Consider the following 25,913-nt stretch of genomic DNA (forward strand, 5'->3'; position numbering starts at 1 on the left):
ACTGCTCAGAGATAATGTCATAGCTTATTAACTGCAACTGCTCCCCTGAGAAGGAAAATGAATTGTCTACAACAGGAGGGAAAGAAGGATCCGGCTCTAGATAAAAGCTTTTCTGGGGCCTCCTATCTCCTTAGTCTGCAGCAACTGGCCCGAGGCCAGCCTCAAGACAAAGGTGTGTGGAGTTGAGCATTGTCATCTGTAAAAAATCAGAGGGAAGACTTGCACTTAACTGTTGGCCAGACCAGCGAGGAGACCTCTTTGCTTCACTGTGACTCCTGAGCTGCACAGTGAGATTCCCAGGTCCAAAACCTGTGCCCCCTTGAGTGGGGAGGAAGACTGTCTTCCAAGAGGCAGTGAGGATAGCAACGTCTATCTCCGTCGCTACCAGAGCTCTACTCTCCTTTGGTTAAGAAAGCTTCTGGGCCAAAGCTTTAGGGAGATGTGTGGAAAGAGAGGGCTCTGGATGGACACGGACTGAGGGATTCACATTGCTGGATGCTGAACTTGCAGCATGGAATTCAATGCTCTTTCTAGCTCTAACCGGCCATTGTGGACATGTCTGCAATAAACTTGCTCAGTATCTTTTAAGTGCCAACTGCTAACGCTGGGATTAAAAGCCAAGCTTGTCTGGCTCCAAAAGCATCAGCTTTTCACTCCATAATGCACTTTTAACTTTCAGGGATCACATTTGTAATTATAAGAGGGTTTCCTGGCTGGCAGATCCAAGTGACCACCGTCCTCTGTACTGAGCTACCTGGACATTGCCAAACGTACTGGTATTGACTTTCGTCAGTGTGGACAGTCGGCTTCACAAGCTGCTAGTCGGTTCTCTTCTCTAGCTTGAATTATATGTGTTGGGTGTTAAGAAGGCATACAGCCCATAGGCCTTGGTGTGGCCGAGGTACTGGGATCTTGGTTCTAGAAAACTGTGATGTAACCTAGCTGTGTGTCTAAGCTAGGACTTCCCTCGTGCAGCCTAAAGCACACAGAGGTTGTGATCATGTGCATGGTTTTTATGCAGTCTTGAAACCAAGCTGTTTGTCTTTGTGGAACCTTCATCTCTGCCTCCACATTACCATTAGAAACATACACATCCAGGCATGGTGGTTCTGGAGTAAGGATGTGTTCACCCATGTTGAGTTTTCAAGACAATTTATTTTCTGTCTTGCCATTTCAGCAGCTATAGATTGGGTTGAACATACAGCAACATGTAGGTGTCTGTGAGCTGTGAAATCAGACTGGGGACAAAAGGAGGCCAGATGGTGACAGCTGTCAGAACCTGATGAACTCTCTGGGAACCAGAGAACCTGTTCCCCAGGACTTCTTATCACCTTTTCAGATACCTGCTTCTATGCTGCTGTCTCCACTGTGACCTATTGGTGGGTGGTAGTGAGTTACATCCCTCTTTGCCTGCCTGCTTCCCTCCCTTCTTTCTCCTTCCTCTCTCTCTCTCTCTCTCTCTCTCTCTCTCTCTCTCTCTCTCTCTCTCCTTTTTTTCTCTCAGGTTGGGCTTGAACTTGTGGTCCTCCTGCCTCAGGCTCTCAGAGTGCTAGGACCATGCCTGGTTTCCATGGTGATTTCCACATTATAAGAAGGCATCCATTCTCCGCCACAAATAAGAAGCCACCAGACTGTGTAGTCATGACATCTTCTGACTCCCCATTCTTCTCTGGATGCCAAGGGTAGGATTCATTTTTTAACAAAGTCTAATTTCCACATTCTTGCAAGTGACATGAGTGTATGACCAGAAACAGGGGCAAAAGCTCCCCATGCTGCGCTTGGGCGAGTGTCTCTGGTGCAGTTTCACTCTTCAGTTGTTTTCTCCATGGTAACTGGCTCCATTTGGTTTCTACCTTCATGCAGGCCCTGTTCTTGCTGGCATCTCCTTCAAAGTCCTTCCAGCTGCGACACCCGCTTTATCTCAGAGTGAGGAGAACCTTGGGATCTAGCGGCACAAGCAATTTATAAGAGAACCTCCCTCCTATGTCAGCCCAGCAACTTGATAAATGGGACAAAGTTCTGAACATCAGACTAGAAGACTTTGACCCCACTAATGCTTTCTTTACTCCCCTAGTGGACGCTGAGTGTTTTTTCTAACAGCAAAACGATACTAAAATCTGATACCTGGTTGAATAACTTGGAGTTGTTAAATCAATCTCCGATTCTAGAATAGAGATAATGATGACTCCTAATGGGGTGTGAAGAACAAATGTACTAAAGATGCAAGGCCTAAAATGTGGCATGTACTCATTTGATGTAGATTTTATCCACAAATGTTGCATTTCTGCCAAGGGCATTATCTTTCTGCAGTAAACCTAAAGCCTTCACATTGCTTCTTATTTTAGCCCACTCAGTCTTTGTATTTGGACTCTATCAACTATTCATTCTCCTGCTAATGTGTTCACTCCCAGTCTTGATAATTTTGTTACCTACAATTAATTAGGTAACACATTCATTCAAGAAGTATTAACTGAGCACTTAGTGTGTGGCCTGTTTTCTGGTGCTGGGGCTGGACAGTGAGCAGCTCTATAAGGCTCCTGGTCTTTGGGTTCATGTGAGTGAACACAGTTGCTAAACAAATAGGTCAATGAATAAGAAAAGTTTGCACTGCAGACTCCTCCCTCTGACACCTGTGCTTTATCCCATCTCTGTTTAATTCCTTGCCTGCTTTATATAGATTTCCAGGGCAGGTGGTACTGTGAAGAGCCGCTTGAGCTGAGACATGCAACATTAGAAGAAATGTAAGGTCCAGGTGCCACAGGGGCCTGTGGACCTCGCATGGAATGGGTGAGGCCAGGCAGAAGGCCAGAGCGCAGGCCAGTGTGCCTGTCCCTGGAGCAAAAGTGGATCATTGACGCAAGAGGAGGTCAAAGGGGAGTGTAGGACCACATAGGTAAGAATTGCTGGCCGGGACTCTGCTTCTACCAGATGTGCAGTACAGGTCCCTGGGCTTTCGGATGGGCTTGGAAGTGGGAGTCACATGCTTGTTGGTGTTTTATCTCTGCTGTCCAAGAGGAAGATGGACTTGTGGTGACAGTGCAAGCAGGAGGAAGCAGAGCAGCATGGAGAACGGTTGACTGGTGGTTGGTACCAGTAGAAATGGAGCAAAACGGAAAACACAAGAAACAATTTTGAGAAAAATTCCATGCTAATTTTCCTGAGATCATTTCCAAGCTCCAAAACGTTCAGTGTTACAAGTTTGTGATTCTTTCGAACGCAGAGCTGGATAGCTTTGGTCTTCAAGGTTCTCCCCGATTCTTCCCTTACCACTGTGCTCTCCACTGACAGCCCAAGGCTCCAAACTCCTATATAATCTGTGCTACTAATTAATAAGCATGCAAACACCAACCCACATCCCGCCATTCTGTGCTGTGTTGGATTTGTTAGACGTGCCTGTTCTCAAGACAGGAGACACCTTTGGGACAGATGCTTTGTAAAGTGCAGGTACTTTTTTCTGCACTCTGTGGCACTTTGAGTTGCTCTGTATACAGAGCATGTGGTGAAATTGTGTCTTGATTGATTAAAAAATACACGCCCCTTGCATTCATCTCTTTAGTATTTCTCTTATATGAAGAAGGGTGATTCTCTGTCAGTATCCATTGCATCACGGGACCAGTGTGCAAGACATCAGTCATCTCTGCGATAACCAGATGAGGCGTTATTGTCATCTCTTTATATTTTGCTGAGATAATTTCACTTGCCTTAGAGTTTATGAGGCCATAAGTGGCTCCCATCTGTTGATGAACATATTTTTAAGAGTCATTTAGTCTCAAGTATGGAATACTTGGGGGGAAGCTAAATTGTAACTTTTATATTAAGTGTCATCTTAGTAACAGAATCAAAATTGGAAGCATGTGTTCATTGTTGGGCTTTCATTTCAAAGCTTTAGGTCAGGCAAATAATTAATTTCATTAGTTTACAAAGTAGATTATGCCTAATAAAATCTATTTTGTTTATGGTCACATTTTAGTTAATCCATTGTTTTAGAAAATGGGAGAAATCTGATTGGCTAATTATTCAACATAGTAAATTACATTATTCCACATCCAGAGAACATTGGCCTAATTGAATTATCCAATAAACATATAATGAAAATATTCCTTTTTAATACATTGTGAGCGAGGCACACCAGTGTTGAAACAGTGAAGAATCCTGTTTATTCCATCCTTGTTTGATGACTGACCACAGAATGCAGAGCAGCACTTCTGCGGTGAATTGTTTCCACAGTAAGGCTAATAAAGACAAGGGAGTTTCATTGGTCATTTCCTGGTACAATGAATTTTCACTATAAGTATTTTTTGTCCTTCCCAGAAATTTGTTTGCTGATCAGCAGTATTTTGCAAAATAAACCTTACATAAAATTGGTTTCACTTTGTGCCCAATAAAAGGGAAACTTGTGGGTACTTTCTCTTGCTAGCAAGAGATGAACGTTCTCCAGGATATTATCCTTTACTCTTGACATTCTCATGAGCCTTTCAGGGCATTTCCTTGGCAAAATTCACACACACACACACACACACACACACACACACACACACGTGCATGCACACGCACACATATACATGCTCACACCAGCGAAGTCTGTGGACTGATACGGTGGGTGGAGGGGATTGGCCTGAGGATTGAGATCATGCACACTACATGGATTCTACAGCATCGACCTGGTATTAATGACCACTGATTCTTCTTTTATGAGAATATACTTATTGGGGGAAATAAAGCTCCTGTCCAAGAGAGGGATAGGAGGGGAGCATCCCAAGTGTGGGGGGGGGGGAAGCAGGTGGTCCCCGGGAAGCTGTCTCTTCCAGGGACTTTTATAGATAAAACAATGCAGTGAGGCAGGTCTAAGGTGGTGGAGAAAATGGGAACTCCCCTAGATGGGCACAAGGTGGGACAAAACTATGGTCAACCAATGAGATTACAAACACCATTGCTCAGATAAAATCGGAATCAAATGGGGAAGCAAGTCATGTAGCTAGTGGGCATGAATATGGAACAGGGTCTCTTCCTGTTGGGGATTGGGTTAGTGACTTAAAGCTTTCTTCCTCTTCCTCTTCTTCTTCCCCTTCCCCCTTCTCTTCCTCCTCCTTCCACTTTCCTTCCTTCTTCTCCTTCATCTGCTCCTCCTCCTTCTTCTCCTTCTCCTTCTCTTCTTCCTCCTTTGTCCCCTTGTCCTTCTCCTCCTCCTTCTCACCAAGAACACCCTCTCACCCCCAATGAGTGCTCCTGTACCTCTCTCACAGTTTCTGTGGAGATCAGTTTTCCATTTGATGAAAGTGGAAGGACTTATGGGGGACTTATAGTCAGTGCTGCCCGATTATATTTCTTTCTCATGCAAAGCAGAATAGCTTTAGTCTTCAAAATCCTCATGATTTTCCCTGATCAGTGTGCTTTTTATTGACTAATAGAATAGGAATGAAAGAGGTACAAGGTAGATTTAAAAAGCTGTAGCATTTTACAGTATACATTCAGACAATGAAAATTGGCTCTATAGCCCATTTAACCATAGCTCTAAACTTTCCTTCAAGAAATAAAGAAAAGTTTCCACAAAATTGGTATTCAAGTTACCAAATGGTGAAGGGGTCCACTGTCTTCCTGGCTGGTAGATCTTGGCTGTAAAGGTGTGTTACAAAATACTGATTAAAAATCCCAAAGAATGGTCATTACTCATTTTTCTAATAAAAGTTACTAGGCTGAAAAATTTCAGTCCTCCAGGTCAGCTTCAGGGACAGATGTCAAACACACAGGGACTTGCTGAGACAAATCTTAGTGAGAAGGAAAAAGAAGAGAAACAGTCTGAGCAGAAAATTATATACAGAACTAGCTTTCACTGGCCTGTTGGACAATAATAACTTAAATGGCCTGTTTCATTTTTATTAGATGGTGTATTAACCATTTCTATTCTTTTTAGTAGATACTATATTTTCATTATTCCGTACTTTCTTCTATGAATAAATATGCAACGATACTGTTATAACTAACAGTAATTCAGAAATAAGACAATTTTCTGGAAAATAAAAGAATAAGAGAACATTTTATAGAGGAAGGAAACAATGGTTTCTATTTCAATTCTCAATTTATATCCATGACATTTCTGTCTAAACTCTGCTGAGAAAAATGGCCAGTGGACAACAAATTATCCCCAAATATATATTGTTTTCTTCCAATTTTTAATCTTCTTCCAGGTGATAGTCCCCCCCCCCCCATATTTAGGGCAGGGTCTACAGGGTCTCATTATGTAGAACAGACCTGTAGTGATCCTCCTGTTTTCAGCCTCCCAAGTGGTGGGATTACAGTGCCACCATGCCCAATCTCGCCCAGTCCCAGTCGCTGTCTCAGCGCACCCCCCGGGGGCGGGGCCCCCATGGCCCACCAGGGATCAAAACCTGGCCGCTGCGCTCTGCCTAATCAGGTGCTTTAGTCTGCTGAGCTATCAGGCCAGCCCAATGGTTTTCTCTTAAACAAGAGTCACTTGACTTTAGAACTTTTTTAATTAAGAAAATAATTTAATGCTCAACAGGAACTCCAGCGTAAAGGTATGCTCATCTTGATAGTTGAAACATTTGCAGAAAGGACACCATCCCATACATTTCTATATTCCACGATGGCACAGCCATCTGCTTCAGTGTTACTGTCACAATCCAGGTACTGATGAAGCTTGTCACAGTGAGATTGTTCATTCACAGAACACCTCACAGAGGGACCCTTGTAGGGCATAACGGTGAAGGGGATGGGTTGTAGCAGGAAGCGCATCCGGATGCAGAGTGAGACTCTGCTGCTCATCCAGATGTGCATCTGTCAAGAAAGGTATGAAGAGCATCACAGAACCAGAGCCATGGCTGGGTCTGACGCTGTGCAACCGAGCAGCCTGGTTCTTCTGGTGTGGTTGCTCACCATGCACGTGGTCTCGGACAGCCGGCTTAACTTCACTAACCTGGAATCTTTTGGCTAGTATTGCCTCACAGGGTTACTGCTGTGAGGTTTACATGAGATAAGTTTACGTGAAATTTAGCCTTTGTTCATAGAAAGCATTCAATCATCATCATCATCATCATCATCATCATCATCATCATCATCATCATCATCATTATCATCATCATCACTAAGTGCTAAGCATCGCAGGTCAGGAACATGACAAGACCTTCTTCTCAAATGGAGTTTCTATCTGTGTAAGATGGAGAATTAATGGAGGAGGTCAGGAAAGCTGATGACAAGGCATGTCGCTGGGTGCAGTCACGCAGAAGCACCCACGGTGCTTGCATGAGCCATCGGTACATCTATTTGGCTGCAAATGCATCTCTCAGTGCTTATTCTAGCTATTCCTTTCTGGATGTTCATGCCTTTGAGAACACCTGTGAGCCATTTTCTCACCCTCCCCTTGTCTCCCTGTCTGTCTATTACTCCATGGATACCATTTACACAGTATTTTTACTTTCCTGACTTCCAATGAAAGAGGGACACTTTTGACATTTCCACTGAAGTATTTTTAGGCATGATGCCACCTGACCTTTGCTGAGGACCATCTTTTATACATCCTTTTTTGCTAACCACCATTAGTATCATCACTGTTTGATCCAGTCTCCCCTTCAAATGGTTTTTCTTAAGACTCACAGATTTGATCTTTGCAAAGCACCGCTTCCTCTTTTAGAGGGTAATCTTAAAAGAATTAGGGGGGATGGGATCTTCCCTAGCCCCGTGAGTGCTGAACTTGCAAAGAGAAGCTATCTTTAAGCTGAAATAGTTTTCTTGAGTCCAGGGTCATTTTGATAAGAATAGTGCAAGGTGATGCAACCACATTTTAAATATAGAAGTTCTAAAGTTCATGCCACATGGAAATGCAGCACGAGCTGCACTGGCATACTGACATTCATGAAAGAAATCAGGTACCCAGGACTTGACATGAGCAAGTTGCTTTGCATGCTGTAGCAATATGAAATCGAGCATAAATGCAGAATGAAGACAAGAGCTCCCTCGTTGCATTCTTTCCCTTTCCCATGTTGTGGTCAGTATTCATAGAGGCCATGTACAGTCTTGCCCTGGCCCTTCCATTTTGGGCTTAGATTCTCTCACACAGAATGATAAAGGCAACACCTGGATCCTGTCTTAAAGAATCAGTGACACATGGGTTTGTGTATTTCAATGTACAGAAAATTGACAGTATTTAGCATCTGCTCTGCTTACTAGAATAATAATTTACTGAACAGAAGAATTTACTTTTGATCAGTAATTGTTTGCATCCTCATGGTTTGCAAAGTTTAACAGGGAACACACGGACGAAACAGGCGTGGTTTCTTCCCATTAGAGTTATGTTGTTGACTCACAAAAATTACACTAGCAAGAATGGCCTTATTTGAATAAATTTTGTTCATGCGGAGAAAAGAATTAATGTATTGGTGAAATGATCTTTATTAATGACACAATAGTTTGACCTGAAGGAGATGAATGGGAAATTATCTAGCAAGGTGTGGAACATTCTTTCCTAATGAGTATGAGATCGTATGACCTTGGCATCACACTTGGTGTCTAGGAATTTATCCTGCAGACAACACATGAATGTGCTTTCCATTCTGACTTTTCATTAGAATCACACAATAAAATTTTAAGTTGCAGGACCATCCTCAACATTTGTGAATTCTGGACCTAGACTGTGAGTGGGAAGGCCCACCCTGACTATCCCTGAAGGCCATGATGCCATGAGGGGTCTTGGTGGCCACATGGATGGTCAAGGAGCAGGAGCAGTGGAAGTTGGACTCAGGCTGGGGCTGCAGAGGATGGGTTACCCCTGCCCTCACCACCGACTGGGAACATCTCAGAAGTCAAGGGCTTCAAGTTCCTGTGGTGGTCAGATTCCCAAGAGTTTGTGCCACTCCAAAATAAACTCATCCTCCCAACCCATCCCCAAAGCAGAGGCAGTACTGGGGCGTGTGCTTGGACACCCTCTCACTGCTGCGATGGAGATAGGTATCGTGAGAATAGAGCTGCTCCTCCAGCTCCCCAGGCACTGTGATCATCGTTCCTCAGCCTGGGCCTATTGAACTCGACCCACCTAGTCCAGCCGCTATGTCCTGCTCTTACATACATTTTTGTTGTGTTCAACCAGCCAGTGTTTGGCATTTTGTTTTGGCAGCTCATACTTAGCTCTAATGACATGTGGTAGTGTGGGCCCCACTGTGAACTGTGTGGACAGTGAAGCAGCCTCTCCTCCTTCAGCTCCTGCTCTGGGGACCTGGGACTGCTCTCGATAGCACAAGAACAGTCATGCTACAGGACACAGAACCTTTTCTTTAGCATCCTTCTTTGTCACCTCGCTACGCAAACACAAGGTACTAATTCACTCTGGGCCTCAATTACCTGCTATATAAAGAGCATAAACAGCAGGTATTAATTTACTAGAGATTTCAATTGTCTATGGTATAATAAGGCAGTTTCCAAAAGTTAAATTAAAAGGGTTCTACATACTTTTTTGTTCCTTATTCTTATGATGACCATATTTTAATTTGGTTTTGGAAGTATTTTTGGTTGTGTGTAAAGGGTATTCTCTTTAATCTACCATAGTGAAAATTATTCAGGAAATCTATAGAAGATTATATCTCTATAAGTCACAATTTCCAGATAGGAAATTACTGTGGCTTTGAATTGCCAAAGGGACAGCTGAAAAAAATGGGTCACGCATTCACCCCACTCTGGGACTCAGCTGCCAAGTGGTGCGCAGCCCATTCTTGTCCTCTTCTCATAAACAAGCTGAGCTAACAAGGTACTCTTAAAAAGTGTACTGATTTCCCTAGTGAATTGCACAGGAAAGAATCTAGCCTTGCCTCCAGAGGCTTCAAATAGTTGTTTGTTCTTTGAGCTCAGGTGTGGTAAACTATCTGGGGGCCACCAGGCAGCCTCGATGTTGGCCAGGGTGGTAGAGTATTCTTCCCCTCCACCCCTGATTTTGCTTACTGGCGCCCAACTCATAGCCTGTGTAATGGGGGGAAGGAGAAAGAAAGAAAGAAACAGGACTTGATTTTCAGTTTCAATTTAGTTACATAATCTATGGTGCTTACTGGGAAGGATTTAGGGGTAAGATTAGTGTTCAACAGTGTTCTGTTTTATATTTCTGTTTGATAAAGAATACCATAGTGACTATCCAGAGTGAGTTTTTAAACATGTTTTTAAAGAGCTAAATTCTTTTGGTGGAAGACTGACTTGAAAAAGAGGGTGACTTCATCCTTGGGATTTGGTGCCAGGACATAGACAAATTAGAGGAAGAAGACGCCTCTGTGAGCTGTGACCAGCACATTTTGGGAGTGGGGAAAATGTCACTAATTGGAAGAGGAATGAATAGAAATTCCATTGTAGGATTAGAAATACAAGCTGGTAGGCAACAATTGCACAATACAACCATCTTTGAAGAATGACTGTGTACATAAAATATTAAGGCCTTTTTTTCTCATGATAAAGTCCAAAGGATTTCACTTTCTTATTGGCCCTGGAAACAATAATGATCTTACCTGGCACCAAATCAAGTTTAAGATTATGAGTAAATATTTAGTGTTCTCTTTTGTTGTCTATATATTCTATTAGTTCAGCCAAGGGCCGAAAGAAAGAAAACACAGGAAATGAAAATTTTTCCTTAAGAAACAGCCTTCATATATTTTTTGAGACCAACTCTTTCACTTATTAAATAAATAAGAAAAACAGGTCTCTTTATAAGGAGGCTTATTGCATATTGGACTTAAATAAAAATGGCAGCAGTAAAATTTACAACTTAACTATTGCTCAGCCTTATGAAATCATTTGAGTCCACACAAATAAGTGAAAATATGATGATTAAGATACCAAGCCTCCAAAATAAATAAATTATTTGGAATGGCCACCTACTTTTGCTATTACCAAGATGGTTTTCTCAAGCATTAAGTTGGTTACTTTTGAGAGTCTACATATACAATGATGTCCAAAAGCCAAAAGGTACCCGATAAGCATTATGTTTTGCTTACTGAGTTTTCAGGATAATATTTTAGTCAAATGAGTCCCTTGTGTTGAAAGCTTGATGTATTACAGGGCATCTGGCACAAACTGGGTAAATCTAGAACTGTGCTTGGGTACACTGACAGAGGAAAGAAGAATTGGAACATCTTTTGAAGAGCATTTACAGCTTTGGAAAATGCATCCTTGGCTAGTATAGAGGTAGATTTGCCTCTCTTCTTTTTGGCAAGGGTGACTTACAACTTCTTCCAGAGGAAGGAAAAAAGGCATGGAGATTTGTATCTGTGAGTAAAATGTGAGCATATTCTCCCGCAGGTCAACGTCTGCCTTCTTGAGTGCAGTATACAGGCTGTGTGTATGGATCACATGGCCCACGGAAGGAGCAGGTGGGGGCACCGCTAGCTTCAGCTGAGGGACCCCCTTGTTTTGTATATGGGACTGCAAGTTACAAGCCCTGTACACGGTGTTATATATAAGGACACCATGTCTCCAAAACTGCAGACAGTGCATCAATAAGAAGATTGGATAGGAAAAGAGTGAAGCAGACAGGAAAATGTCAGGTGACCATGAGTTGAAACGAAAGGTCAGAATGAAAAATTGCCTTGGGTGGTATTCTGCTGCTCGGGGTTTGGTTCTTAGCTGCCTGGGAGAGAGTGACTTTCACTTGGGTGAATACACACTTGAGAAAGTCACAGAGGAGCGGGTGCCACCTACAATTAGGAAACATGGATCAAAGTATCTTCTATCTTTTTTTAAAATTTTATTTATTTATGTGTGTGTGTGTGTGTGTGTGTGTGTGTGTGTGTGGCCAGCTCAGCCCACCAGGGGGCAGGGCTAGCTGGCATGTGGTGCTGGGGGATTGAACCGTGGTCCCTGTGCTTTGCTAAGCTTGTTCTAAGTAGGTGCTTTAGACCACTGAGCCATCTTACCAGCCCCAGTATCTTCTATCTTGACGGGAGCAAGAACAAGGATCACAGTGTGATCAGAGGGATGCTTGCATGTTAGAGCTGGCAGACCCAATCTGTCTACTATTTCTGATTTTTGGTTGATGGAGTGGAGGGAAGCATCAGGAGGGAGCCAAGAAAATGCATAATTATCCACAGTCGACTTTTTTTTCTTTCCAGAAATGATAACATACACTGATCATACCTAAGAACTGGAATAGTCTTTCTAAAATATTTACAAGTGTTTATGAGCATTTAATACAAAATTTTATATCAGAGAGAAGTGAGGAAATACCTGGTTGGTAATACGTTCCTGGATTTTTTCTGTAGTCACTGAAAAAGAAAGCAGAAAAATTTTACACTGAAGGCATGAAATTCAACTCAATGCAGCACTGATGCTGTTTTGTCCAAACCCCCACAGCAGGCCTGGGCTCTGTGAAGAAGGATTAGTATCAGACTATGGACAGTTACAATCACTCCAGTTATTGGGGAGGAAAAGTCAAAACCAAAATAAACCATGTTCAGAAAAGATAACAGAAAGTGGAGAGGAAATCCAATGAGGGCGATAACCAGAAGAAGGTATTAAACATTGGCAGAAAGATGATGAAGAGGTGGAAAGGACTGAAGAGAAATATGAACAGCAGCCAGCCCAAGGTCTCCAAACACTAATGACCTGTTGAGCTTTTGGACGGTCCTGAGCTCTGGAACCCTGAGAACTAGAGCAGGGGATCCGTGGAGGCAGATGGCGGAAGTCTTCACCTTCTCCCACCCGAGAAGTGATGAAGATGTTGCTCTACTTTGTTGCTACAGTACTGCAGGACACAGAAGTACAAACAAAAGATTCTGTAAATGGTATCTTAGTCAGGATGGGCGAAATTCAGAACAATGTATGAAGCCAACAGAAGCAAAGAAACGGTTGGCCTTGGTCACTGTGGCAATAACCTGAGAGTGACCAATAGCAGGCACCTCTTAAATAGAAAGAAATAAAATCCTTAGTAATCCTAAATAAGTAAGCAACCCAGGAACAAAAAAGAAAACAGGAACTTGCCAGCGCCCTGGTTATTTTGTGTTTGTGAATGACTCACTGTGCTACTTACACTTAAGTCTGCGCTTCCAAAGGAAGACTTTAATTCGGGTCATTATAGAGTCACGTCAGTTGTGAAAAAATAATACAGAAAGTTACTCCGTATTGTTTACCCAGTTTCTGCTGATGGTAATGCCTGGAAAATCAAGAATGGGGTAGAAATGGAGTCATGTGCTGTAAATGACATGCTGGGACTCGTGGTTTTTCATTTAATTTAATTCTCTGGGGATTTATCTAGGTTGCTGTGTGTATCAACCATAGTACCCTTTTGATTCTGAGTAGTATTCCATGGTGTGGAGACCCCACTCTGCATACAGTGAAGTTCCTGGGTATCTGGCTGGTTTCTGGCCTTGGGCTGTTACATGTAAAGCTGCTTTAAACATTTGTGTATAGGTTATTATGTGAACCCAAGTCTTCATTCCTCTGAAATACGCGTCCAGAGGTAATTTCTCAGTAGTATGAAAGTTGCATATCTAGTCATTTAACAAACTGTCAGACTTTTATAAAAAGCAATAGCTAAGTTAAACATATAAGTCAATTAATCAACAATGATATATGTTAACATTTTCTAATGTTTAGTAGCAGGTGAGGTGTCATATACTATGCAGAAGAAGTGAGACAGTGTAGGAGTGGGCTATTTGATGTTGTCATTGTCAAGAAATGCCTGGGGCCAATCTTGGAGTTTCCAGATAAGAAAAGCCAATTTTCTTCATCTTGAAAGAGCAGTGCTCAATCACATACTCTTGATGTGTTTTAATATTCAGATTTCTTCTGTCAGATTAAAAGCACAGTGTTTAAAGAAGAAGCAAGATGGTTTGAGGGGAAACCCTCTGAATTAGATTACCCATATTCAAATACAATTCCCCAAAGAAGGGACATTTGGATTGTAAGCTGAAAGATGATAAGGACGCTAACATCACTGAGAAGAGCCATAAACAGGCCAGCAGAAGGATGAGCAGGTGCAGAGGCCACATGCAAGGACAGCGTATGGGGAGGGGCTCTAAGACACAGGATGGAAGGAAGGAAGGGGATGGGTGTTTGGTGTGGAGGGACAGGCAGACAGGACTCAGACAGCAAGTTAGAGCAGAGGCCACTGGGGAAGGCAGAGGGTCCTCTCAAGAGCAACAGGTTCAGCCCATAAGGGGTCTAGAATAGGGCCTAAGCAGGGACCTTAAAGTATCATGCAAAGATTTGCAGTTTTAAAAACCCATCAGACTCTGGTTGCCACCTGGAGTAGTGATTTAGGCTAGATGGGGTATTGGGATGGCAGCAAAGATGCAAAGTCTTCCGTGTTTTGTTAGGGACCAAAGAAAATCTGGAGGACTGTAAGAAAAAAAGTAATCAAAACTATCATATAATTAGATACTAAGAATATGAGAGGCTACTGTATGGGCAGACCTACAATGGCCCCAAATGGGTTTGGGAGATGACCGGTTCATGGGGAGTGTCACAGCTGACTTGCTGTTAGAAAGTGCTGATTCGAAGGGGTGGCTCCCTGGGAATGCGACCCGGAAGGGTTTGCATGCCTTTGTGGCTCCTCCCCCTTCACTCTCTGCCTCGGGGACATGATGTGAGCGGCCATTCCTCTGCCATGCCTCCATGCTGTGCCATCTTGCCTTGGAGCTGGCCAATTGGGGACCAAAACCTCCACCAACTGTGAGCCCAAATAAGCTCTCCTCGCTTAATTTGTGAGCATCTGGTATTGTATCTTAGCAACAAGGAAGTGACTAAAGACATCCGCTGACCTCCAGCAAATAGACCAGATTACAGCGGGCATCTCCTGAAAGCTCTGGCCATCACGAGGTGTTCCATATAAGGTCAGTTAGGTCATGCTCTTGTTTGGCTGCTCAGCTGTAACAAAGTTCTACACCTGCTGGATTTGGGAGGATTAAAATGAAGTGAGCATGACTTTTGCAGGAAAACATGCTTGAGTGTCTTTCCAGGTATTTGGGGGCAGGGCAAGCAGCATCTCAGAGACAGGAAAGAGGATGTGTGGCTGGCCTGGGAGGAGTTCCATGTGGCTTACACAATGCCCCCCTTGTCTGTGTATCACTTTTCATACTTTTATTTACCCATGATCAACCATGATCTACATTAAATGGAAAATTACAGGAAGAAACAATGTACAAGTTTTCCGCATCTTTTTCTATAGATTGCTGTTATAATTATTCTATTGTTATTGTTGTTTATCCCCTACCATGCCTAGTTATATATGAAGCTTTATCATGAATATGTATTCATAAGAAAAGTATAGTATAGACTGGGCTTGGTACCATCAGCAGTTTCAGGCACTGACAGAATGTCTTGGAACTTACGTTCTGTGGCCAGGGGCCTGGTGGAGAGTTAAACATAAGCTAGAACAGGTGGGAGGTAAATGGTGTGGGGTGAGGGAGATGGCCCAGGCTTGGAAAGCTGGTGACCATGGATATACTGAGGGCCATGGATATAACTGGGGGCCCTGTAGTTGGGGAGCAGCCACACTATTTCAGAGAGGGATGTGGTGACCAAAGCTGTTGTGGAAAGAAGAGCTGGCCATTAGTGCAGAGGGTGGGCTGAGGGGGAAGGGGAGAGAGGGATGGAGAAATAGTGAGTGCAAGCAGTGTTCAGGCTGGAAGATCAGGGCCTGCGCCCAGGCAGCTGGAGCAGCATGGAGAGCGGCCTGGTAGGGAGTTTGGAGCCAGATTCTGCAGCTGATTGGAGCTGGGAAGAGCAGGAGCAGGGAGCAAGCACAGCCCCCAGAGACTTAGGGGATGGAGTGAGTGATGGTGACACTTTCATAGAGCCAGAGCAAGGACCCAGTTTAAGAAGTCACTGTGTGGGGTCTGGGCCCCCAATTAAAATGGAGATATCTGAAGGTGATGGAAGTGAACATAGCCAGGAGAGGAGACTGAATAATGACCCCCAGCCGTCCAGAGCTTAAGGGTGGAATCTGGCACTGTGATGCCTTATGTGGCTTCGCAGATGTGGGTAAGCTAAGAACTTGGAGGTGGGGAGATTATCCACTGTGTGCAATGAAAGCACAAGGTCTGTCCTTGCCACTGAGGGCAGGAGAGGCAGGGGAGGTCCTGAGACGAGGAGGCCAGAGTGGAGTGTGTGCTTGGGAAAGGGCAGCCTCCAGGAGACCTGGATGTGGGAGGAAACAGGGCTCTGCTAGAGCCATCAGTGGACATGCAGCCTGGTGGGTATCTTATTTTAGACCCATCTGCACTTCTGAATCCCAGAACCAAAACATTTCAAATCTGGTGTTACTTTAAGCCACAGATTAGTAGTATAGTCATCAACTCTGTCTGCAGATGCTGAATCTACAGATTCTACCAATCATGCATAGAGAATCTGTCGGTCGGTCGGTCGGTCGGTCGGTCGGTCTGTCTGTCTGTCTGTCTGTCTGTCTGTCTACCTATCTACCTACCTGGTCTGACCATGACCTCCAACTTGCAATGCTCCCACCTCAGTTTCCCAGAGTGCTGGGGTTACAGGGCTATGGATAGAAAATAGCTCTAACAATTTCATCTGTACTTATAAGGACTTCCCTGTGCTATTACTTCCTGAACAGTACAGTATGGTGACTTACACATAGCAGTGACCCTCTACCCGAGATTTTAAGTAATCTAGAGATGGTTAAAAAACACAGGAGGACACGTGCAGGTAAACAAATACTACACAATTTTATATGAGGAATTAAACATCCAAGGATTTTGTTATTTGGGAGACTTTCTGGAAAAATCCCCTTGGGAGTTAGTTGATGGACAATGGCAATTTCTTATAGCAGCAACAGGAAACTAATGCAAATAAATTCTCATGCTCCATGTTAGCCATTCCTCAGGGCCAGGGAGGAATGCACACAGCTACTGAGTAAATGTACAGAGTCTTGAGAGAGGTACTTGGCAGCCATTGTGCTCGTGGGACAACCGTGTGAAGTAGGGACTCTTATCCCTGCCTTGTAGATTAGATGACCAGGGCTCAAATAATTTATAAGAAGTGTCTGAATTACATGGTTTGCCAGTGAAAGAAACTCCATCACTTGAATGCAGAATGTTGCTACTTTAAACACAGAAAGAGCTGAGTTTTAGCACAAAACTAATGCTGCTTGTCTACCATTTGGGTCTTCTCCTTTCATCGTTTGGTTAGATAAAGTATCTTACTTTATACTCTAGATAAAGTATCTAGAAGGGAGCAAAATAAAGACATTTGGTAGGGAGCCAAAATTTGGACCAAGTGGAACATGGACACACAGACCCCAGGCTGCTTACATTGCATTATGCCTTCAAAAATGGAGCAGAAGAAGCCGGCAAGGGGAGTCCTGGACACGGCTAGCTCAGCTTGTGATGAAGGTGGTGGCATCATCCCTTCAAGAGTTTCAGGCCTGGGTGTTGTACAGATGCCCCCAACTGGCTTTCACCAGTACTGGAGGGGAGCTCTTTGTCTAAGATTTATAATTGTTGGAGAATGGCACCTCATTCTCTAACCTCTGCAGCGAGGCTCATTAATCCCTCCAATTGTAACAAGTGTGATTAATGATCTCAAACTGACTGCAACTCCAGGGGAAGTTCTTTTGCTGCCCAAACAGTTTCAAACGGTGGTTCTGGGTCTTTTTCAGGGAACAGACCCTTCTGAGACTCTCAGAGCAGCTATGAATCTGCTCCTTGGGAAAAAGCCACCACACAGCAAAACAGGGCAATGACCAGCCACAGAGCTAAAGAATCTGCAGAATTTGAGCTATTCGTAATGACAGGCCTGAACATGTAAAAGAATTTATCAGCACTCAGCTTCTCTGGAGAATTTTCTGGTCCCTCAAAACCATGGACTCTAACCATTTATTCTAATTTAATAGGCTGAAAGTATGAACTGAGATTCTTATAGTATATTCCTTTCCAAAAAATATAGTAACTTCCCTATGCTATATATCTGAGGTCTGGTTATGCAAAGATGAATACAGGGGACTACTCACACTCACAAAAATTTGCATCGAAAGGGAGAGAGATGCACAGAGATTAATTATAGGCCCCCTCCACCTCTGAGAGATTTTAAGAGCATTATGAATGGCATGCGGTAAGGACACAGAGAAGGCTCACCAGTGTAATGCATCTTGGGGGAACCACCATTCTGCTTCCATCTAACTTACGCAGAAATATATTATCAGCAGTTCAAGCAAACAGTTTCAGTTGGTGTCCTAGTATCCCCTTTTAAAAATAGAGTTGAGAAGGTATTTTGTAGCTTTGGAAAGGTATGTTCTGGTGCTTGCTTAGTGACACAGTGAAGACAAGAGGTTAGACAAATATTCAGAGAAGACCTAAATCTTGAGAAGACAGGACTTTCAAAAATGGATTGAGAGCCGGGGAGATGGCTCAGTGGAATAAGCACTTCCCTGGCAAGCACAAGGACCTGAGTTTGATCCCCGGTTCCACAAGGAAAAAAAAAAAGGATTGAATTTGGAAAGAATCATGAAAATGTCTTATTACAGAGCAGGGTTTGGAGGGAAATGGCATTGCCTGAGTAGGTCTGAATGACCCCAAACCATTCCATTTCTTCAGGTTTGAAGCACTGGACAGTTTGTCAACTATCTTGGCTTTTTTTTTTTTTTTACCAGACAGTAGGATCTGAAAAAAAGTCAATATAGTAAACAGATTGGACAGAGTAGGGAGAAAAATTAGAGAGTAAGTAGATTTAGGTGAGATAGATAACCAAGGTAACGACTTGCAGCTTGGACTAGGGAGGTAGAAATGCGAAGACGATAAAGAAATAAACCATAGAAAGTATTTGGAAGAAACATTTCAGAGTAACTAGTAACAAATAGATATAAGGAATAAACATCAGAAAGAGCCATATCTGGTATAATTTATTCATGTAATCAACCACTACACTTGAGCAGCTGCTGTATGCCACATACAGGTACTCATGCTGTGGAGACTCGACTGAACAAGGCAGTTGCTCACAGGCAGTTTGCTCCCTGCTCCCTGAGGCCTTGTAGCTTCATTCTCTTCTCTTCTGTGACATGCTCTACTTCGGTGTCATCACCTACCTTCAGCACGAGTCTTTCTGTAGGGATGCTCAGAGTGTTTTTTTTTTTTTTTTTTTGGTGGCTGGCTCAGCCTGCCCTGGGGGAGGGGCTGGTGTGGCATGTGGTGCCAGGGATTGAATCGCGTTCCCTAAGCTTGCCCACACGTGCCTAAGCAGGTGCTTTAGACCGCTAAGCTATCTCACCGGCCCCTCAGAATGTTTTTCAAAGTGCCACACATGAAGTCTTGAAACAGGAGAAGGGAAGAGGGTGAAATGGTGAACTTATTCCTCTTTTCTCTGGGACAAAATGCCTATTATTTAATTACATATGTGAAACAGTTCGATATTCTACAACTGCAGAATGCTGGAGTAACCATCCCCTTTTCATTGGCGTAACTTAGGAAGAACTCTGAATCTGGGGAAGAGGACTCATGTGGTGATCTGAGGCAGGACAGATTTGGTGATTCAGAGAATGAAAGCCCAAGAACCTGAATAAGGGGCACAGAGCTTCAGCCATCACTTAGAAGAGACCTGAGGACTAAGGACTAATGACAATGGGAGGGGAAGGCAGAGTGTCACAGTTAGCAGGACCAGTATTTCAGTGTCTTCATAATATGCAGGTTGGAGATCCCGCAGTTGAAATAGTTCCAGTGGTATTTTGGATTTCAGATTTTATTTTCTGATTTGGGTATATTTGCATATTCATAATGAGATCGTGGAGCTGGTATCAACATCTAAACACGACTTTCATTTATTTTTCATAAACATATTATACACATAGCCTGGAGGCAATTTCATCCATTTTATTTTCAAAAATGTTGTGCATGAAACAAAGTTTCATCACGTGACATTTTCCAGTAGCGGTGTCATGTCCATGTCGAATTTTGAGCACTGAAGTGTCAGATCCTCACTCTGTGCCCACAATCTGTGCCACCCTGGCCATAGTCACTGCCTAACACTGCTTATCAGAGCATCTTCCCAGACAATGATGTGCAGGGTCTCCTTGCTTTCGCCGAGGGTCTCCCCCAGCCTCTGAGCCATCTTAAGTAGCCTGCTCTGCCTGCTCTTTGCCCACCTCTTCAGCCTCGCCCTGACCTTGCCTTTTCTTCCCTTCAAGGTTTTGTTGTCATTTTTAGTTCTTTCTGGTGTCTGGACTCCTGTACATGCTGTGTCTCTCTAGCTTCACAGGACTGGTATGTGTGCATGTGTGCGTGTGTGTGTGTGTGTGTGTGTGTGTGTGTGTGTAGAGGTCAATTTAATATTAAGACATCAGGGCTTTCTTCCATTGTCATGCCTTCTGTTATGATTCTAATTTAACCCATTGTTTCTTTCACAGCGCATATCATAATTTACAACTATTGTACTGTTGTGTGTTTGTGATTTTAAGTCAGGGACTATTGTCCATTTTATTACTATATCTACAGAAATCTTCCAGCCCTGGCATTTCCTAGGTGTTCAGGATGTATTCATGGAAAGATTGCTAGCATTTTTGGGGGGAGGAGGAGGAAGAACCTTAATTTGTCCTCCAACATGCTGAAGGCTGTCGCTCCTGACCTTGGATACCTCATGAAACTGAAAGTTCACAGGTTAAAAAAATTACTAGATGGCTCATATTAGGGTCTGAAGTTGATTTCCAGTGGATTCTAGACCATAAAAATACTTTGCTTTGTGAGAGTAACACTTTTGGGCATTAATTTCCAACTGATTTTCTAAGAATTTTTAAGGACCCACTCCCCATGCATGTTACACAGCATCTTTAGTATCATTAAGTTCAGCATTAATACAATAAGTATTCCAAATATAAAACTAAAGTAAAAGACCAAGTTAACGCTATGTAAATTAGATCACTGTTTATACTTCCTAAGATAAGAATACTACAAAGTAAGCTTATAGCATAAATTTACCCGTGTTTCTACCATTTTCTTTCTACATACTCTAATTTATGGTAAGAAATTTTTATGGCGGGGTTGCAGTGAACACATTAGGTTCTTTTTAACTGCACCATGCAGTACACACAAGTAGAAAGCGTAGGGGGTGGCATGGTATACTGGACCTGGGGGGCTGGGTGAGTGCTGAGGACCCAAGACACCGGCAAGCCTGTGTGGGCACAGTGTGGGTACCAGCTTCCTTGGCCAGGGTCAGAATGAGTTGTGCATTCAGGGCGTCTGTCCCAATGAGGAAGGGGTAGGTAGCCATGGATAGCGAGTGTGGCAAGGGTCACGTCCACACTTTAAAAGGAGCTGCTTACTAGGTTGTGCACAGTCCGGGCTGCAAGGCAAAGGCCTCTTGCTGGGGAATGAAGTGAGAGCAAGGGCTGGCTTGAAAGGCAACAGGGCTGCCTTCTGGGGACTCAAGCCAGGCAGTCAGCTGGGAATTAGGGGGACCCAGAAGCCAGACAGTCCATGTTTGTGAGTTATAGCTACTTAAATATGAGAAAAATTATCTTTTCCTTTGAGCTATCAAAACTCTAATAAATTAAAATACATAATTGTAATATTATTTTGGGCCCGAGTGGTCATGATTGCTGATAATTATAATGTTTTTCTCTTGCTTATGGATCATCACAGCCTGGTGGAGATGTAAATGTTCTTTGACCCACACAAGAAAAAAGGATGGAATTCCACTTAGGAGAAACCTAAGTTATCCCCAAATTTATTCAAATCATATTTGAAAAAGAGAAGTGAAATTTAAAGGGATAAATTTTAACTGTATAAGCTTTTGCTAATAAAAGATTAAGGAGTATGTGGTTTAGCATCTTTTAATTATTTTTTTCTAGCATCGTGAATATACAATGTTTGAAATCTCTGGCTGGATCAACATTATTTTGCTCAGAGGTTTGTGGACTTTGCATACTGATTCTTTCCTGTTTCCAAGTACATTTGCTTTTAGGCTATTTTTATGCACTTTAAAGGAATTTTAATAACTTTCTGTTGACAGCATGGACAGCTGGTCTTGAGAATTAAAGAAAATTCACTTGCTGACTGAGGAAGGAAGTGACATCAATGAGCTTCTAAAGTCAGCCCACAGGGGGAACGGGCTTGTGAGAGAGTAGCCTTTCCTTGCTCTGTATTTATCGCGCATTGCCTTGAGATGCAAATTGCTGTATCAATCAAACCTACGGTGCCTACCTCTAACCAACCAACTCAGTGCAAGCTGAAGGAACGCTGCCCCCAAACACAGCGGAAAACGGATGAGGGGCGCAGGCACCCGGGGCGGAGTGAGTTACAGGCACTCCGGATGCTGTCGCGCCGAGCCACGCTTGATTCTCTGTTAGGCCTCAGTTTCTTTGTCTAGAAAACGAGTTTGATGTAAGCTGCTGGTTGAAGTCAGTCTGTTTCTCTGACAGATGGTCAGGAGCCTATGTACTAATAAATATAGTGTAGACATGTTATCTCGCCACTTTCATCCTGAAGAGAGCCATCAATTGCTTTGCAGCCCCTACTGAGAGCCATCTAGAGGCAGGGATTTTATGTGTCATAGCTAGCTAGTACCGTGAGTGCTTGTTTTCCGAAATCAGTATTCATTGTTTGTATATCTACTGCTGAAATAGCTAGGTGTCACATCTGGACCTTGAGTAATAACAACACGAGTGACAGCAGTTATCACCACTGCAGTGAATGACATAATTCTCACTATAATCAGAGAATTTCCCTTATACTGTTGTCTATTTTTGAAAGATATTCATGGTGCAAGCAGATTGCATGAGTGTATGTGTGAGTTGTGTTAGGTGAGTATGCATGTCTGAGTGTATACACACACAGGCCTGTGTGAATGAGTGGCATGAAACTACCTTGGGACATTTTACAGTTAAAAGCTGAGAAATAAAATTGCTGATTATTTATTTCTTATCCTGTTCCAAAAAGTATGGAAGTCGCAACAGTAATGGTTCAATACAGTGATGGGTCATTCAATGAAAAATAACTTAAGTTTGAGAAAAAGTCTAGAATCACAGGAATTAATTTAGCCCAAGAAATGGAAGCATTGATGCTAACTCTGTTCCCTTGTTTCTACTCATGTTTGGGGCATTCAAGACAATTTTCAAATTTTTATGAACTTAAATGTACAACTTGAATAAATTAAAATATTGATTATATAAGTAAGGTATACATAGCCTCTCATCTGGCTCTACTTTCAAGCCGGAGACTTTCCAGATGCCCTCCCCCAAGTGGAGATCTCTTTGGCTCTAGTCAAACTCACTCAGTAGGTCCTACAGTGATATTTTAATGAGCATCTATTCTGGACTAAGTAGTGTTCCAGCTGCTCTGGAGGTACAGAAAGAAAGTAGAAGAAATGAAAGAGCTCTCGTTCAGTCCCACAAACAGCAACATCCAATCATAGCACTTTCAGATACCAGAGTAGAGGGTACATTTAGTCGGGGATGTAAAGTATTTCAACGCTGATAGAGAGGATGTGGGCATGAAGCCACCTTCATGCTTTCCTGATCTTCACTGTGCCACTCACAGTCATGTGGCCAGTGGCTCCATGGTTTTGGTTTTTGCTTTAGTGCATAATGACAGGCTTGAAATACTAAATTTGCTGCAACTCTTTAAGTGGCTTGACAATACAAAGGATAAGGGAGCTTGAAAATTTCCAAGTGATTGCCCCAGTCTAAAAGAGAGAAGCAGTCCTGCATGGGGAAGGTGCGGGGGTGGCTTCGTGGAGGAGACAGCATCTGCCCTAGGTAAGGCATTAGGAGAGCAGATGTGGACAGAACACAGCTAGCAGTGCTGGCATCAGGCGGAGTCTGTAGCTCAGCCTGGTGGTGTGCAGGCTGTCTATATAAATTAATAAGAGACAAGGTAAGAAGTACATGATGGACCGGTGTCCTGGAAGACCCTTATGCTTAAGGAATGGTCTTGAGCATATATTTGCTAGGGGGATCCTTGAAGACTTGTGAGCCAACAAGTGATCAAGATTGTGACTTAGAAACATGAATACAAATGTGCAAAGCTTGAGGATGAGCTCAGGAGTAGGCCAGAGGTGAAAACCAGGCAATCCTGTGCATGAGATGGTGGGGAGACAACAGGAATGCTCTTGAGTTGGAATGTGAAGAGGGGAATAAATATCAGGATTGGACCCCGAAAAGCAGTCTCATTTTGCTTATATTTGAATAATCTAGTGACTGCTTAGATTATGGAATGTAAATTTTACTTTGTCCATGGTGAGTAAGAGACCCCTTCTTCTGAAGCTACTGCAAGGAGTTACTACAAGGTACCAACTCACTTGAAGTTTATTTTGGGAGCACACATTTTTATTAGTTGTGAAGTTAAAGGACTATGGAAAGCTTTGCCAGGAGAAATTAGGCCAGCCTCCTTGCATATGAACTGGAGGCTGATGAAAGTTTGGAGTTGCCCTAAGGACACCAACCAAGTTAAGAGCAAAGCTAAGAGTAGAGCTCAGATTCAGATATGACCAAGAGTGGGGGCAAGCCAATCAGAATTCCAGGTGCAAGCCCCACTTGGCTAGGTGGCCTTGAGCAAGTTACAGAATGTTGGAGCTCTCTCATCTGTAAATAAAGCTCACAGCCTTCCTTATTGATTGGTTTTGAAAATTCAACAAGTTCACATATGTAAAGGCCTTCACACAATACCTGGCCTCCTTAATGCGACCAGTATGGTCCACTGGCCTTCCTATTCCAGGCTGCCTTTATTTACAGTAATAAAACCACATTGTCTAGAAGTCAGAAGGAAGCTGTTTTCAAATATAGTTAAGAAAAATAAGAACAGATTTCAAGGTAGGAATGCATGTTATTCTGGAACGACTAGGAAAAATGGAAAAGAACTAGAAATAATATGCATTTTTAATTCAAAAAATTAAAAATGAGGAAAAACATTAGTGAAATTAAAATGATTGGCACATAGTTAAGAATTTTAGCTTGGCAGGATAAATAACTAGAAAGCTCAGAATCCTATTTGTACCTGCAGCTCAGCAGGTGGGCACGTTAATCCACACGCTGTCACGACTGCCGTTCCCCAGAGGGCCAAGCGGCACAGGAAAGGGAGGGGCAGAGAGACAGAGCGCTGCTGCTGGCATCTCCAGGTGAACCAGCTGGAGGCTGCGGGGGCTGGGACTTCAGGCCAGGTGGGGACCTGGCGCAGGTGCTTGCCAAGGCAACCACTTGCCAGTCTCAGGCAAACCTTGAGAAGCAAAGTGTGTGCAGTTTTCTAGTTTACTTTTTATACTTCCTAGGGCAAATCATGACACTGCACCCATATTTTAGGATTTAGTTCAGTTTCTTTCCCTTTCTTCTGTTAAACTGTCGAAAGTTACCAAGCTTTGTCTCTTCCTTGGTAAGTCTGCAGAGCACCGGTGCCCGCAGCTCCCAGTGATCTCAGCGTCTGACGGTACAACGCGGAAACTGTGCAGGCAAATCCATCTGTGGTGGCTCTTAGATCTTGTGGCCTCCTACAGTAGGACCTCTACATGTAGCAGCGTCCTTTCCATCTCCTCTTGGTCTTAGAAGTGGTGAGAAACTCTAATATATATATATATATATATATATATATATGAATTAAATTTGATTTTTAAAATGGAATGCCCTGTGTTTCCATACAACTTCAAGTCCCAACCCCCAAAAGTAGAAGTGCCAAAAGGTACAGCTGTTTTTTTTTTTTTTTTTTTTTTTTTTTTTTTTTTCTCAACTAACTTTTAAAGTACTCAGAGGATTACCTGCAGTAAGTGAGCATATTTTCCCAGTTGTCTCTTTTTCACCTACTTAAAACTAGAACTCGCTGGAAGGATGGTTCACGCTGTGATTGCTGGTCAAGCCCGGCGCCTCCACCTTGACTGACATGATAGAAACTCACCCCCAGAGAGCCTGTGTGGGTAGCACAGATAAAGATTCTGGCGGGACAGTGTCTGTCTCAGTGGTCCCTCCATGGGCTGTGTGAGTGAGCCTGGGGCACACCGTGGCCTAT

The 25,913-nt window shown here is 43.1% G+C and overlaps 1 protein-coding gene across 1 annotated transcript in view; it reads right to left on the reverse strand.

The window, feature by feature from the left end:
• The window catches only part of Chst9 (carbohydrate sulfotransferase 9), a 274,314-nt gene that overhangs the window by 15,509 nt on the left and 232,892 nt on the right, over positions 1-25,913 (reverse strand). The window contains exon 3 of the mRNA XM_023714043.1: positions 12,211-12,248. Within this exon, the coding sequence (XP_023569811.1) occupies positions 12,211-12,248 (38 nt within the window). The remainder of the gene's footprint in view (positions 1-12,210; positions 12,249-25,913) is intronic.

The sequence above is a fragment of the Octodon degus genome, unplaced genomic scaffold (assembly GCF_000260255.1).
Source record: "Octodon degus isolate 3935 unplaced genomic scaffold, OctDeg1.0 scaffold00003, whole genome shotgun sequence".
Classification (NCBI taxonomy): domain Eukaryota; kingdom Metazoa; phylum Chordata; class Mammalia; order Rodentia; family Octodontidae; genus Octodon; species Octodon degus.